The sequence below is a fragment of the Callospermophilus lateralis genome, chromosome 8 (genome assembly GCF_048772815.1).
Source record: "Callospermophilus lateralis isolate mCalLat2 chromosome 8, mCalLat2.hap1, whole genome shotgun sequence".
Taxonomy (NCBI): domain Eukaryota; kingdom Metazoa; phylum Chordata; class Mammalia; order Rodentia; family Sciuridae; genus Callospermophilus; species Callospermophilus lateralis.
The window spans coordinates 103,339,285-103,354,938 of record NC_135312.1 but is presented as its reverse complement, the minus strand read 5'-3'; the positions used below and the strand labels follow the sequence as shown (position 1 = coordinate 103,354,938).

The 15,654-nt window shown below is 37.3% G+C and overlaps 1 protein-coding gene across 5 annotated transcripts in view; it reads left to right on the top strand.

The window, feature by feature from the left end:
- Herc6 (HECT and RLD domain containing E3 ubiquitin protein ligase family member 6) overlaps positions 1-15,654 on the top strand; it is a 54,180-nt gene that overhangs the window by 25,763 nt on the left and 12,763 nt on the right. For all 5 annotated transcript variants that reach the window (XR_013092125.2, XM_076864006.2, XM_076864005.2 and 2 more), the window contains exons 13-17: positions 3,535-3,698; positions 5,690-5,818; positions 6,336-6,443; positions 10,800-10,934; positions 13,508-13,651. Coding sequence is in view for 4 of the 5 variants with exons in the window: in XM_076864006.2 (XP_076720121.2) it covers positions 3,535-3,698; positions 5,690-5,818; positions 6,336-6,443; positions 10,800-10,934; positions 13,508-13,651 (680 nt within the window). In the remaining variant the exon portion in view is untranslated. The remainder of the gene's footprint in view (positions 1-3,534; positions 3,699-5,689; positions 5,819-6,335; positions 6,444-10,799; positions 10,935-13,507; positions 13,652-15,654) is intronic.

Here is a 15,654-nt window from a genome sequence, read left to right as displayed (position 1 = left end):
ATTCATATTGTTTTGAAACATTAGATATTTTGACCAGAGGTGATTAAAAACTTTGATATTATTGTTTATGTTATTCAATATCATGGAATGTCTTTTTATAATTTTAAGCTGATGTTGAAGGCCTCAAGCATAAAATGTACAAAGGTTATGTATACTGAAATATAAGCCACCTAGTTCCCCTCCTAGAAGGTGATTAGTTTCTTATGTACACTTCAAAAGATATTCTATGCATATAAACATATAAAAATTCTTTATTGTTACTATTTTTTAAATAAGGACTTAGCCCCCATTATACTTTAGTTATCACTGTACTATCTCCCCAGACCTTTTACTTCTTGTTTTGAGACAGGGTCTCGCTAAACTGCTCAGGCTGGTCTCCAACTTGAAGTACTCTGCCTCAGCCTTCTGAATGACCAAAATTACAGGCATGTGCCTCCACACCCTGCTCTCTTCTTTTAAGAGAAGGAAACCATGCTTCTTTGGCAACTTGTTTTTTCCTACTTATCAGTACATCATAGAGATTATTCCATTTTGGGGCCTATAGAATTGCTTCATTCTATTGGCTGGCTGTATTAGTCAGCTTTTCATCATAACACAATACCTGAGGCAGGCTACTTATGAAGAAAAGAGGTGTATTTATATTATAGTTTTGAAGGTTCAAGAATGGGATTCTGGTATCAGCTGAGCTCTAATGAGAACACTCTTGGCTGTTCACGTTATGGCAGATGGCAATTTCAGGAGCACATATTAGAGCAAATGATCACATCTTGATACACAAAGTTTGGAAGGGACCATGCCTAGGCTTTCATACCAACCCTCTTGCAAGAATTACCTGGGGTTACATGAGAACTACCTTAACACCTTCCAAAGGTAACCCTCCCACCCCTTGACCTCTCACTAGGCCCTATCTTTTAAAAATCCAACCCCCTCAACATTGCCACCATGGAACCCAAGCTTCCATCACATGGACTCCTGGGGGACAAATCACATCCAAACAGTAAGACTGACGGAAGAGTATTCTTCTGGCACATGTATTATGTATGGTTTTTTCTACTCTATTGCAATTATAAGAGTGCTAACATGCATTTCTTCTTAAATATGTAAACTTACACATTCAGCAAAATTTTATGGAAGTTAAATACAGGATTAAATTGTATATACATGTTTATTTTGAGAAATTTTTCAAATTTTTCAAATCAAATTTTTCAGATCCATATGAAGAGGTCAGGGCCACGATGTCACTCACCTTTTAGTGGCCACTGTTGATACTGTTGTTTATGTAAATTGCAGCCTTGGGATTGGTTAACAAGGCAGGCTTGACAAGATGATGTACCAATGCAAACTTCATCAACAAATAACAACCACATATTTTTCAGAGGGGTCATCAAACTTGATCTTTGCCATTCTGAAAGAAAAATCTCTTAATTTAAATCTGAATTTTTATTAAGAATGAGACTGTGCTGGTTTTCTTTTAGCTCAGATCCATTTGTGTGTCTTGTACTGTGAACTAATGGTTATTCCCTCTTAGTCCCTTTTTTCTTAATTGCTTATTAATATTTTTCTTTTACCATAGAAGCCTTTCAGGTATTAAGGCAATTCATTCTTTATTAACAATTTTTATTAACAAAATTAATTGAAAGTATTTTTTCCCTTTAAGGTATTTTTTTTTCTTTTACTTTGTGGTATTTTTGCTATGTAAGTTATTTTTTAATTTTCATGTAGCCTGCTATAGTAACATTTTCTTTTTATAATTTCTGGGCTTGAGGATTTTCTAGCTTTGCAAAAATCCTACCTCAGTCTGAAATTTTAAAAAATTTTCATGCTCCTACTATAATTTTTATTTTTTTGGTAGTAGAGATTGAACCCAGGGGCACTTAACCACTGAGCCACTTTAAAATTTTTTATTTTGAGACAGGGTCACCTTCCTTAACTGAGGGCCTCATTCATTTGCTAAGGCTGAATTTGAATTTGTGATGCTCCTGCCTCAGCCTCCTGAGCTGCGAGGATTACAGGCATCACTACCATGCCTGGCTTATTTCTTTAAATATATTTTTATCTTAAGTATCACAAAATAATTGTACAAATTTATAAGGTACAGTATGATGTTTCTTTTTTTATTTTTATTTCTGGTAGTGGGGATTGAACCAAGGGGTACTTTACCACTGAGCTACATCCACAGTCCTTTTTATTTTTTCATTTTGAGGCAGGGTCTCACTAAGTTGCTGAGGCTATCCTCAAACTTGTGATGTTCCTGCCTCAGCCTCCTGAGTTGCTCAGATTGTAGGCCTGTGTATCTGTGCCCAACACAGTTGCCATATCAGTGTAGTTAAACAATGTGTAATAAATGATCAGATCAGAGTAACTGATCACCGCAGTTATCCCTTCTTTGTGTTAGGATCATTCCGTTTCTCTCTACTAGCTACTTTGAAACATTTTAAATAAATCTTTGTCAACAAGTTATCCTCTTGTGCTTTACAACATTAGAAGTTATTCCTCCTATCCAGCTGTACCTCTGTACCAGTTAACCATCCTTTCTCCATCACCCCTCCCCCACACACCTCCTGGGCTCTGGTAACCACTGTTCTATTCTTTATTTCTATGAGATCAACTTTTCAGTTTCCACATGTAAGTGGCAATGGTGTGTTTGTCTTTCTGTGCCTGATTTATTGTTTCACTTCACTAATATCCTCCAGCTCTATCCATGTTGCTGCAAATGGCAGAATTTCATTCTTTCCTAACAATAATTTTTATTATTTAATTTTTAATGTTTAAATTTTTGATTGTTATGGAGTTTATCTTGGTTCATTTTTTCATAGATCAGTTTTCAATTGTCCCTATGCATTTATTAAATGATCTGTTTCATTCTCACTAATATGCAGTGCCACTTTTATCATAAACTAAAATCTTCTATGTATTTGAGTCCTTTTTTGGAATTTTTACTCTGATGTGTTGATCTGCTATACATGCATCTGTATAATATTGTTTTAATTACATAAGCTTGGTAATTTATTTTACTATTTGAGAATTTTCTGAGAATTATCCTTGAAAGGTACCAAAATCCAGGTTTCACTCTCAGTAATATTAAGACATAGTTATTGGCTATCTTAAAAATCTCCATATGTGGTTCATAAAATCTAAAAACATAGATAATACTATTTGATTTTTTTATAGATTAAAATGACCTTGAGGGCTGGGGATATGGCTCAGTGGTAGAGTGTGTGCTTAATATATGCAAGGTCCTGGGTTCAATCCCTAGCACCACCCCACAAAAAATTGATATAAAAATGAACTTTGATAAACACTTGTGTTTATTCACTTATGTACTTTTTTAGATTTCAAGAATGTGTCACTTTGAAAATCAAGTAGTATCTTTTTCCCTCACATTTGTAGATAATATCCTTAGAAAAGATATTTTATGGGTTATGCCCTTGGTAATAGAAAATATTATCTATTAAAGAACGCTAGTAGAAACTGAGGGATTTGGGAATTGAGAGGAGGACCATATTTATCATGGTCGATTTTTACACCCCTCAGGAAAGTGTTGGGCATTGTCAGAAGCATCTTCTCTGAACACACTGGTCCAGATGCTTAAAACACCTATCGCCTCTCAACTGCGTTTTCCCATGATATTGATGATAGTGGAGCAGAGTCATTTAAATTTTAAAGCTCTTCTGGGAACGATGAAAGAAGTACATAAGGTAAGGGTCATCTAAAGGAATGTATATACCAATAACAACCCCTTGGGTATATAAGAAGCTTTTGGAACTGGTTTTCCAGAAGAGTGAGGGAAAGTTTGGAGATGTAGACTAGCAGAGCCCTAGAATGTTATAAATGGAGCTTAACAGACAATTCTGCTATTAGCCCAAAAGACCAGAACACTGATAGGAATGTAGATATTAAAGACTGTGCTCATGAATCTCATAATACAGTCTATTTCCAAGAGTCTCCATAGTCTTTAACAGTTCCAGTATTGCTCAAAAGTCTAAATCCAAAAGATTCTTCTGAGACTCAAGGAAAATTCTTAGCTGTGAAATCTTACAAAAATGAAAAAACAAGTCACACAATCTGTGTCATTCTCTATTAGTACTTATTTCCTGTGTTAGATAGCTTTTGGTAACTGTGACAAAAATACCTGAGGGGAGAAAAAAACATAAAGGAGGAAAGATTTATTTTGGTTCACAGTTTCAGAGGATTCAAGCCATGATTGGCTGGCTCCATGGTTCTGGGCCTGTGGTGAGGTAGAACACCATGATGGGGGGGCATGGTAGAACAAAACTGCTCGCCTCATGGCTGCCAGAAAGTAGAAAGGTTGGGGAAGAAAGGGCCAGGGACAAGATATACCCTTCCATGGCATGCCTACAATGACCTACTTCCTCCAACTAGACCCTATGTCTTACAGTTTCCACCACCTCCCAATATTCTATTCAATTATGAACCTATTGGTAGGACTAATCCATTGATGAGATCAAAGTCATTATGACCTAATCACTTCCCAAAAGCCTCACCTCTAGACATTGCTGCATTGGGAACCAAGCCTTCAACACATGAGTCTTTCAGGGACATTTCGTATCAAAACTATAATGGTGTACCAAATTAATATTCATTACTTAGTCAAGAAAATGCTAAATTTGCCAAATTCATGGTACTTTTGTTCTAAAAACAACTTCTAGTAAGCCTAAACCCAAAACCTAAATTAAACCTAAATAAGTTTTATCAATCCCACTAACAACATGTTATGTAGACTTTCTCATTTTTTATTTATGTATACTTTCTATTTTTTATGGGTGCATTTTATACTTACATAATGATGGGGTTCATTGTTACATATTTGTACATGTACACAATATGACAATATAATTTAACCAATATCATTCCCCAGTATTTCCCCTTTTTCTCTCTCTTTCCCCACCTCTGGCCCCGGTCCCTTTCTGCTGGGTTCCCCTCAATTTTTATAAGATTCCCCCTCACCTTTCTTTTCCTTTTTCCTCTCTAGCTTCTACATATGAGAAAAAACATACAACTCTTGGCTTTCCAAGTTTGGCTTATTTTGCTTAATATAATGCTCTCAAGTTCCATCCATTTTCCTGCAAATGACATAATTTCATTCTTCTTTGTAGCTAAATACAACTCCAGTGTGTACATACACCATATTTTCTTTGTCTACTCATCCATTGACAGGCACCTACCTAGGCTGGTTCCATAGTTTGGCTATTGTGAATTGTGCTGCTATCAACATGGTACGCATTTTTTACTGTAGTAAGATGACTTTAATTCTCCATGAAGGGTAAATACTGAGGAGATGTACAGCTAAGTCATATAGTGGTTACACTCCTAGTCTTTTGAGGAACTTCCATATCGATTTCCATAGCGGTTGTACTAATTTACAATCCCATCAATAGTGTAGAAGTATTCCTTTTGCTTCATGTCTCCTCCAGCATTTATTATTGTTGTATTCTTGATGACTGGAGTGAGATGAAATCTCAGTGTAGTTTTGATTTTTGTTTCCCTAATTACTAATACAATGTGTTATATTTTTGACAATACTTCTTCATGAAAATTGGAGAATTTATAGGTCAGAAACTGGAATTTTAAAGAACTTTACTTCACTGTTGACAAATGTATTAAGAATATACATACATATATGTATATCATAGAGTAAGTAATCTATTAATAGAAAACGAAATTGCAGGTCACATGCAGTGAGAAAAACAAATCTAACTGTAAACTACCAGAAGATACTTTCCACATAAACGAGCTCTCTGATCTGTTGGACTTTCGCGAAGAGAGACGAAAACTGTTTGCTCAATGTAATAGTCTGGTAAGCATAACATGTTCACTTATGAATATGTTCATACTTTTAAGGAGGACATCTTAGTAAGCTATGTCACATTGTTTTGATGAGTCAAGCTTTTAAAATTCCCTCAATACAAAGCTGAATTTACTAAATTAGATAATCATTAAAAAACTTATACATCTTTCATTCACAAATGTAATTTCTTAGAAATATTTTTTGGAGCTGAGTATGGTGGTGCATGCCTCTGATCCCAGTGGCTTGGGAAGCTGAGTCAGGAGGATCACTAGTTCAAAGCCAGCCTCAGCAAGGGCGAGGCACTAGGCAACTCACTGAGACCCTGTCTCTAAATAAAATATAAAATAGGTCTGGGGAAATGGCTCAGTGGTTGAGTGCCCCTGAGTTTAAAAAAAAAAAAAAAAAAAGTGTTTTGGGGTAATTTGGGTTCTTAAGAACAGATTCTAAAAGCATAGTGGGAAATAAGGTAATAAAGTGAAACAGTGGATTGTTTTAATTATTAAAACTCTTATGCCTTTGTTTTTAGGTTCCTGCAGACACCCCCAGTCCTATTCCTTTCAGTGATTTTCCATTTATCTTTAATTTGCCATGCAAAATTAAATTATTGAAAGCTGATTCAGAAATTAAAAGGATGGTATGTATGTTATATTAGGCTGTTTTTTTGTTGTTGTTGTTGTTGCTCTAACAAAATACCAGCGTCTATTTTATAAAGAAAATAAGCTTATTTACTCATAGTTCTGAAGATCTAAGAGCATAAAACTGGCTTCCTGGTAAGGTTGAGCCTCTCCGTGGGTGCACGCGCACACAGACACACAGACACACACAAACACACACACTCACACACACACACACACACACACACACACACACACACTCACATACACATACCTGCTGCATTACAACATGATATAGCAGCAGAAAAGAAACTGGCCATGTACTGAAAAGGCAGTTATGTCTGGTGGCCTATCTTTATAACAATCTGCTCTCATAAGAACTAACTCCTTCTGTGAGACCAGCATTAATTCTTTCTGAAGGGGTTGCCCCTGTGACAAAAATTATCTTCTACTAGGGCCGCTCTCTTAAAGATTCTACCAATCCCCCAAATCAACACACTTGAAGACCATGTGAATCTTTCGGGCACAAACAAATCATATCCAAAGCATAGCATATGGCCTACTTTTTTGTTTTGTAAAATTTCACACACATTAAACAGAGATAATGACATAAGGAACCCCCTCACCAAGATGTAGCAATTATCTACATTTTGCCAGTTTTTCTTCTTTCAGTCACTTTTGTTGTTTTTGTATTTGTTACTATTTTTTGTTTGTTTGTTTGTTTTTGGTTTTTTAATGAAATATTTTGAAGCAAATTCCAATTTCTTCTCACCTTACCATTCTTTGCTCCACTATTTCTGGCTGACTCTCTCGTTTATACTGAGGTTCATCAGTGGGTCACTTGGTTACCACATGATTCTTTCATTTTAATGTTCCCCATCACTCTTTTGAACTTTTATACAGATAGGAAATTATTTTATTTAACAATTTCATCCATTATTTTTTAATATGGCATATTTCTAATCTTATTAATTCTACCAAAGTCATTAACTGGAATTCTATAAGGAATTTTTCCTCATCAATAAGGGCTATTTGGTTACCCTTAAATTGTTAAAAAAAAAATTCACCTGGTAAGGTGCTGTTTAGTCCTTTTCCTTTAACTATTAAGTGTTGTCAGATTCTGTAGTTATACCAATTGATTATAGTTATACCATTTCCTGCAGCAGCATATGAAATGCCACTTTCGTGTGTTGCCATCAGTGCTTTGAGATCTTTCTCAGTTTGATGAGTTAAATCACATTTAAATCACATTTCAGTTTAATTTTAGTGTGCATTTCTCATTATTTAATTCCCTAGTCCTCACTCTTTTAGATAAGATCTGTTGTTTTTCTATTGTGAGAAATACTGAAACTGTCTAGTAAGCTCTTCTTTTCCTCTCCAGGATCTCTCTTCCTTTGTCCAGTTTAGTTACTAATGTGTTCTTAGTGTCAGTTTTTGAATTGTTATACCCTTTTAGCTTCTTGGAGCTGGATTTATAAGCCCCATCTGATATTCCTTTATTCTCACATAGTAAGTTCTTCTGTTTTCCCCTCACTCTTGCCCTCTGCTCCTTTCTTGTAGTTGAATCATTTCTGTGTAACATTTACCTAGTATTTTGTTTCTTTATGGCCACTAGGCTTAGCTCTGTTACGAATACGTAACACTCACCCCCAGACATTATGCTAAAGATTTTCCTAACAGTTTTTGATTGCTGAAGTTCATTTTCTAAGTCATCCCTTAGGAGAGGTTCATATCCATTTATCTATGATGTTTAAACTTTAAAGACTCACAGGAATCCAAAGCCCTGCCTATTACTGACTTCTATTAATAATTCAAAGGAGGGACTGGAGTTGTGGTTCAGTGGTAGAGTACTTACCTAGTATGTGTGAGGCCCTGGGTTTGATCCTCAGCACCACATATGAATAAACAAATAAATTGAAAAATCCATTGGCAACTAAAAAATAATTCAAAGGAGCTGGGTGCAATTGCATGTCTATAATCCCAATGCCTTGGGAAGCTAAGGCAGGAGAATCACAAGATCAAAGCCAGTGTCAGCAACTTAGCAAGGCTCTAAGCAACTTAGGGAGACTCTAACTCAAAATAAAATATACAAAGGGTTGGGGATGTACTCAGCAGTTAAGCACCTCTGGGTTCAACTCCTAGGACCAAATAATAATAACAATTGAAAGGATATGAACCATCAGGGTGAAACAGAGAAATGTGGGATACCATGTCACAAAAGGAGTCATTTTAGTTATAAAGCATTTCCTTTTTATAATATATCAATTACACACTAGCTTACATGACTTTCCAATATGCCATGGTATGCCCCATTAGTTGCTAAATTCCAGATCTATTTACAGTAAGCAACCTAGACAGATAAATCCTGCTAATATCTTTCTGTAAATAAGGACACTCTCTCTAGTTACTGTTATTAGTATCTGTCATCATTTTTATATGTAAGTTTGACTACGTCATTTCTGGTTGTTTTTTTTTTAATATTTTTTTAGTTGTAGATGGACACAATACTTTTATATATATATTTGTTGATGAACCTTTATTTTATTCATTTATTTATATGCAGTGCTGAGAATCAAACCCTGTGCTTCATACATGCTAGGCATGCGCTCTACCACTGAGCCACAACAACCCCAGCCCCCCTTTTTTTTTCCCTTTATTTTTATGTGGTGCTGAGGATTGAAACCGGTGCCTCATATGTGCTAGGCAAGCACTCTACCACTGAGCCACAACTCCAGCCCTGTTTTTATTTTCCTAACATCCATGGTAAAGGGAAAGAAAAGATTAGGTCTTTCCTTCTCAAACCCCAACTTCTGTGCAAGTCCTTCCATCTGTAGTATTTTCTCTCACAGCTGTGATCCTCTCTAATTTGTCTACTCTGTTAGTGAATAGTTGAAGGGACACTGCATATGATGAAGGATTAGGAAAGAAAACTGCATGTCATAGTTCTCATAGGTGAAATAGGAAAGTACTCTTCACAATCCAGTTCTCCAAAGAAGAAATAATGTATAGAGTCAAACCTGCAAGCTCCAATTTGGATTACCAATTCAAATGTGTAAACATAGAAAGGGAAAATCAATATATAAAGAACAGAATAGAGAAGCTGGAAAATTAGATGCAAGTTTCCAATCTAGCTCTTCAATAGGTAAGAGAAGGTACAGGTCCCTGCTATAGTAAGTGGAGGATGTCACTGGCCACTGTCACTCAGAGCCATAGAACATGCTGCTCAGCACTGAGTATTGCTGCAGATGCATGGACATAGGAGGTGACTGACCACTAGAAAGGACCAGAGCTCGGACTATTTCCCATCAAACCTGGAGCTTCTTTTCATAAAACATCTCAAGGAAAAAAACAGAAGAACTTAGTGGAATCATATATAGATTTCTCAGTTTAAAGTGGTGGCAGAGATCAGGGACAGGGCTTTCTGAAGTCCAGAGCCACATGTACCCTTCTCTGAGGTGTTCATAGAGAGTTGAGTGAGCAAACACAGCTTCCTAGAGACCTGGAGTAGGAATGCTGTTATCCAGTGGACTTACTGTCATCATTGTAGGACAGGTACCCCCATGTTGGTTTGAGTACTAAATATTCCTTTAGAACATTTAGAAGCCCTAGAATGTTGTCGGAGGTCAAAACAAGGATAACAAATCCATCACTAAATTTCTTTTTGGCTGGGAATAGGGTAGTACCAGGGATTTAACCAACAGGCACTTAACCACTTAGCTTCATCCCAGCCAGTTTCATATTTTATCCTGAGATAGGGCCTCACTAAGTTGCTTAGGGCTTCTCTAAGTTGCTGAGGCTGACTTTGAACTCGCAATCCTCCTGCCTCAGCCTACTGAGCTGCTAGGATTACAAGCATGTACCACCACATCCAGATAGACAACTGTTATTTGAAGAAGAGTGGATATACTCTTAGCAAGTCTTTCCACTCATCCTTTTCCCCATAGCTAACATTATCCCTGAGCTCCTAAATTATCCTTATGTTCCTGAGATTTATAGTGCTAACACTGTGTTTCTTAAGACTGATGACAGATGAATGTCTTAGAATGTTAAATATCAGTATTGCCTTTAAGGGTCCTGTTTACTGCAATAAGTGATCTGAGATGCTCTTAATTACTTAGAGATTCATCTGTGGGGACACTTTCTTGTACATGATTCTTAGATGCCATCATTTTTTCTGATCCCATGCTCACTTTATCTTCCATAATGTAGATACAGTATCCTTTTCCTTAAGTGATTACTGTGTGAGTTCATACAGCAATGGCAGGCAAGACTAAGTGCCTGCTGCAAAAAATATGTTTTGTGAGAAGGTATCAGACCTCCCTGGGACTCCTGGATGTCAAAAGAAAAAGCCAACTAAAATGTTTTTCCCCCACTAGGAGTATTGTATGCAAACAATCCCACCTGGAAAGAATAGCTTGTTTACACTTAGAGTAAGACGGACTCACCTGGTTGAAGATGCCCTGCATCAGTTATGTCAAGCTGAAGTCCCTGACCTTCGGAAATTATTAGTGGTATAGTAAAAAATCTCATTGAATGTTTTTACTGCTGTGGAAGGGAACATTCATATGCTGTAACAAGAGCCCTTTTACAAGTCTGCATTGACAACTATGGTTATCAGTATTATGGTTTCAGAATTCCTCTCTTACTCTTTGAAGAATGGCAATGGGACATTTAATTGTACACTGGGTGTGAGTTAACTCTTGTGTTACTAAGGTGGCTATATAATGGTGCATCCCAATGCTTAATGGCTTCAGATAACAATAATTTATTTCTGCCAATGGCTGATTTAGGCTGAACTCATCTGGGTGGCTTTGCAGATTTTAGTTGTTAGTGGCTTATCTGTTTGTGTGTGTGTGTTTTCTATAATGCTAAGGATTGAACCTAGGGCCTCATGTGTGCTAGGCAAGTGCTCTATGCTGAGCTGATCCACAGCCCTGCCGATTTTGTCTATTTGTTTACATGCGAGGCCTGTGTGTGGCAGTTTGGCTCTGCTTAGAATGTCCTTTCCTTACATAAGAGCTCCCAGGCAAAGAGAGAAGAACCGAATAAAAATCCAAAGAATGAAGCTTAACAATGTTTACATTAAGAAGATATAGACCGGGCATGGTGCCTCATGGGAGGCTGAGACAGGAAGATTACTAGTTCAAAGCCAGCTTCAGCAATGGCCAGGTGCTAAGCAACTCAGTGAGACCCTCCCTGTCTCTAAATAAAATACAAAATAGGACTGGGGATGTGAGTCAGTGGTTGAGTGCCCCTGAGTTCAATTCCTGGTACCAAAAAAAAAAAAAAAAGATACGGGCTGGACGTTGAAGCACACACCTATAATCTCAATGATTCAGACAACTGAGACAGGAAGATCACAAGTTAGAGGCCAGCCTCAGCAATTTAATGAGGTCCTAAACAACTGAGCAAGACCCTGTCTCAAAATAAAAAATTAAAGGGGTTGGGATGTGGCTCAGTGGTAAAGCGCTTTTGGGTTCAGTCCCCAATACCAAAAAAGAAAGAAAGAAAGAAAACTAGTTAACAATAATTGCTGGTGAAGATGTCAGGAGAAAAGTATACTTAATATGTTGTTGGTGGGACTAAAAATTAGTGTAAGTACTTTGGAAAGCAGTATGGAAATTCCTCAAAAGACTAGGAATGGAATCACCATATGACCCAAGTGTCCCACTCTGGTATTTATTCAAAAAATTTAAAATCAGCATATCATAGTGATACGTGCATACCAATATTTATAGTAGCATAATCCACAATAGCCAAATTAGGTACAAGCCTAGGTGTCCGTCAACACAAAAATGGATAAAGAAAATGTGGTATATATACTCAATGAAGTTTTACTCAGCCATAAAGAAGAATGAAATTATGTTATTTGGAGGTACATGGAATGAAGGAATTGGAGAACATCATGCTAGGAAAGTTAGTGGACAAATGTCTTCTCTCCTATGTGGGGGGAAAAAAAGGAATAAAAGAATGGGGAGATCTCACAAAGGAAGACCAATAGAGTAGAGAAAGGGGATCAAGAGAGGGAAGAGGGAAGCTTTTGAGGAAGTATTGGGGAATAAAAACTACCAAATTATACTATGTCCGTGTACAAATATACCACAATGAATCCCAGATAGATAGATAGATATAATTATAACAGTAATTAAAATAACAATAATAATATAAGGGAGATTGGTAGAATAGAGCAAGCAGATCGAGGGTGGGAGGGACAAGGAAGGTAATGGGAATGATCAAATTATGTGCGTGTATGAATAGGGCATAATGAATCCCAGTATTATGCATAATTATAATGCACCAACAACAACAACAAAAAATATTTGAGCTGAGGGTTTCGCTCAGTGGTATAAAGCTTGCCTAGCATGTAAAGTCCTGTGTTCACTCCCCAGCCACACAACGAGAGAGAGAGAAAAGGAAATTAGCCAGAAAAGAAGTAGAAAAGGAATAGTTAGATAGGGGAGAAACCACATGAGGACTCAGCCACAAAACCCAAATCCAAGAGTAGAGACAGTTTTTTAAAAAGGGGACTATAAATATTGATTCCTCACATGAAGTTCTGTGGTCAACAGGGTCTCACCGTCCCTGTAAAGGTGCCCAGACTGACTGGAAGGGCTGTTTAGTGGAAGCTCTGATGAAGATAGAGGAGAAATAAAATAGCTGTCAACCTCAGCCAAGGTTGTGAAAGCTAAGGGATTAGATGAAGACAGATAAGAAGAATAATTAGGGAAGTTAATGGCCCAGAGGTTTGAAGCAAATCAAAATTTTGGTTCAAGGTACCAGATAATTTGGTTCAAGGCACTAGATAATAATTGGGAAACATTACGCCTTGCTGGAGTCCCCTTCACTTGGTGCGCGAGGCAGTCTAAAGGATCCATGCACTCACTACAGCCACCTGGAAATAGATGGCTGGCCTCCCTCAGCAGCCAACTGAGGGAAATTAGACTGCGAGGAAGGAGGTAAGGACTGTGTGACTGTGGTAACTCCAGTGACCGTAGCAATAGTCATCAGCAGTTGAACACTTTTCCGTAAAGATCAAAGCATTGTATCTTAAACCAGTGCCTGGGAATTTGTTCTTTTTCCTTAGGTTGAGTTTATTAAAGAAATTCGTCCTGAGAGTGGAGGAGTCAGTTCAGAGTTCTTCCACTGTATGTTTGAAGAGATGACCAAGCCAAACTATGGCATGTTCATGTATCCTGAAAAGGATTCCTACATGTGGTTTCCTGTCAAAGTAAGTGATTTCTTTTCTCACAGTTTTCAGAACAGAAAAAGTATGCCATACACTGCAATATGAAACTATAGAAAATAATGTAAAATGAGCTCATGAAGAGTTGCAATTCCTGCATTAAGTAGTACTCATATGGTGCACAGAGCAGCAGCTATAGCTCACCTGAGAGTGCGTAGAAAAGCAGAATCTAAAAATAAAAAAAAAGAAAGAAAGAAAAGAAAAGCAGAATCTCTGGCCTCACCCCAGACCTACAGAATTGGACATATATTAATTAAGATCCCCCAGTGATTCAAACATGCATACATGCTCACCCCCCCAACCTCCCCCCCTCGGGTTTAAGGGAGTGAACCCCAGTTAGTAGGAGTAAACTTGACCGCTGAACCACATCCCTGGCCTTTTTTTTTTTTTTTTTTTTTAAAAAAGGGTCTTGCTAAATTGCTTAGGGCCTCATTAAATTGCTGAGTCTGGCTTTGAACTTGGATTCTCCTGCCCCAGCCTCCCAAGCCTCTGGGATTATAGGCATGCATGACTGCACCTGGCTAAATATCTAAACAGCATTAATAAAGTATAATTAAGATATAATAGCTGTACATATTTAAGATGTCCAATTTGATAAGCTTTGACATATTTATATACCCATGGCATTCTCGCCATAATCCAAAGTTTCTTCTTATCCTTGTCTCACCTTCTCTCCTACTCCTCTCCCCCAGTGCCTAGGCAACCACTGATCTGCTTTCTGTCACTACAGAATGGTTAAATTTCCTAGAATTATAAATGAGTTCATAGTGTAGTCTTTACTGCCTCTTTTTCATTATTAGTATTTATTTATTATTTATTTTTGGTATAGGGGATTGAACCCAGGGGCACTTACCCACTGAACCACATCCCCAGCTCTTTTTATCTTGAGACAGGGTATTGCTAAATTACTTAGGGCCTCACTAAATTGCTAAGGCTGGCTCTGAACTCACGATCTTCCTGCTTTAGCCTTCCAAGCCTCTGGGCTTACAGGTGTGTCCCACTGCACCTGGCTTCATTATTATTATTGCTGAGATTCATCCATGTTTTGGCATGCATCCTTTGTTCACTCTTTTTCATTCTAGAGTATTAGTCCATTATATGGATATACTATGGTCTATATACCTAGTCTCTGATGGACAGATGTTTAAGATATATCCTGAATTTTGAGTAGTAGTAATTTTGAGTGTTTTAAATTAGGAGAGAAGTTGCTGTTAGAGTCCTAGAAATAACTCTTAATCCTGAAAAACATATATATATATATTTGGAACTGGGGATTGAACCTAACCACTGAGTCACATCCTCATTCATTTTTATTTTGAGATAGGGTCTTGCTAAGTTGCTTAGGGCCTCGATGAATTGCTGAAGCTAGCTTTGAAGTCAAAATCCTCATGCCCCAGCCTTCCAAGTTGCTGGGATTACAGGTGTGTACTACGATGCCTGGCTAAAAGTGATTGATTTCTGTAATGGTTCTAAAAGATCTCTGAAGTGTAAAAATTTTATTTTTTTTAAGTAATAAAAAAAAGTCTTGAGCTAGGATGTAGCTCAGTGGTAGAGTGCTTGCCTAGTATAAAGCCCTGGGTTCAATTCCCAGCACCCCACATAAACAAACAAAAAATCATTTCTCTGTTAGTAACATAGACCAAATAGTTCTAATCACATATTGACTCTATTTATTGGTCTCCTTTCTCATATACTTTCAAACTGTTCCCCCAAATGACATGATGGAGGAAAGGCTAGGGAAGGGGCTGAGGTTGTGGCTCAGTGGTAGAGCACTTGTCTAGCATGTGTGAGATGCTAGGTTTGATTCTCAGCAGTGCATATAAATAAACAAAATCATCAACAACTTAAAAAAAAAAGAAAGGACAGGGAAGATGAAGAGAAGGAGGAAGGCATGTGAAAAAATACTGAAAGGGGTTTCATACTTTTTTTGAGTATTAATGAATCTCTAAAAGATAGGAACAGTTAAGGTGTGGCCATGGTGGGACTTT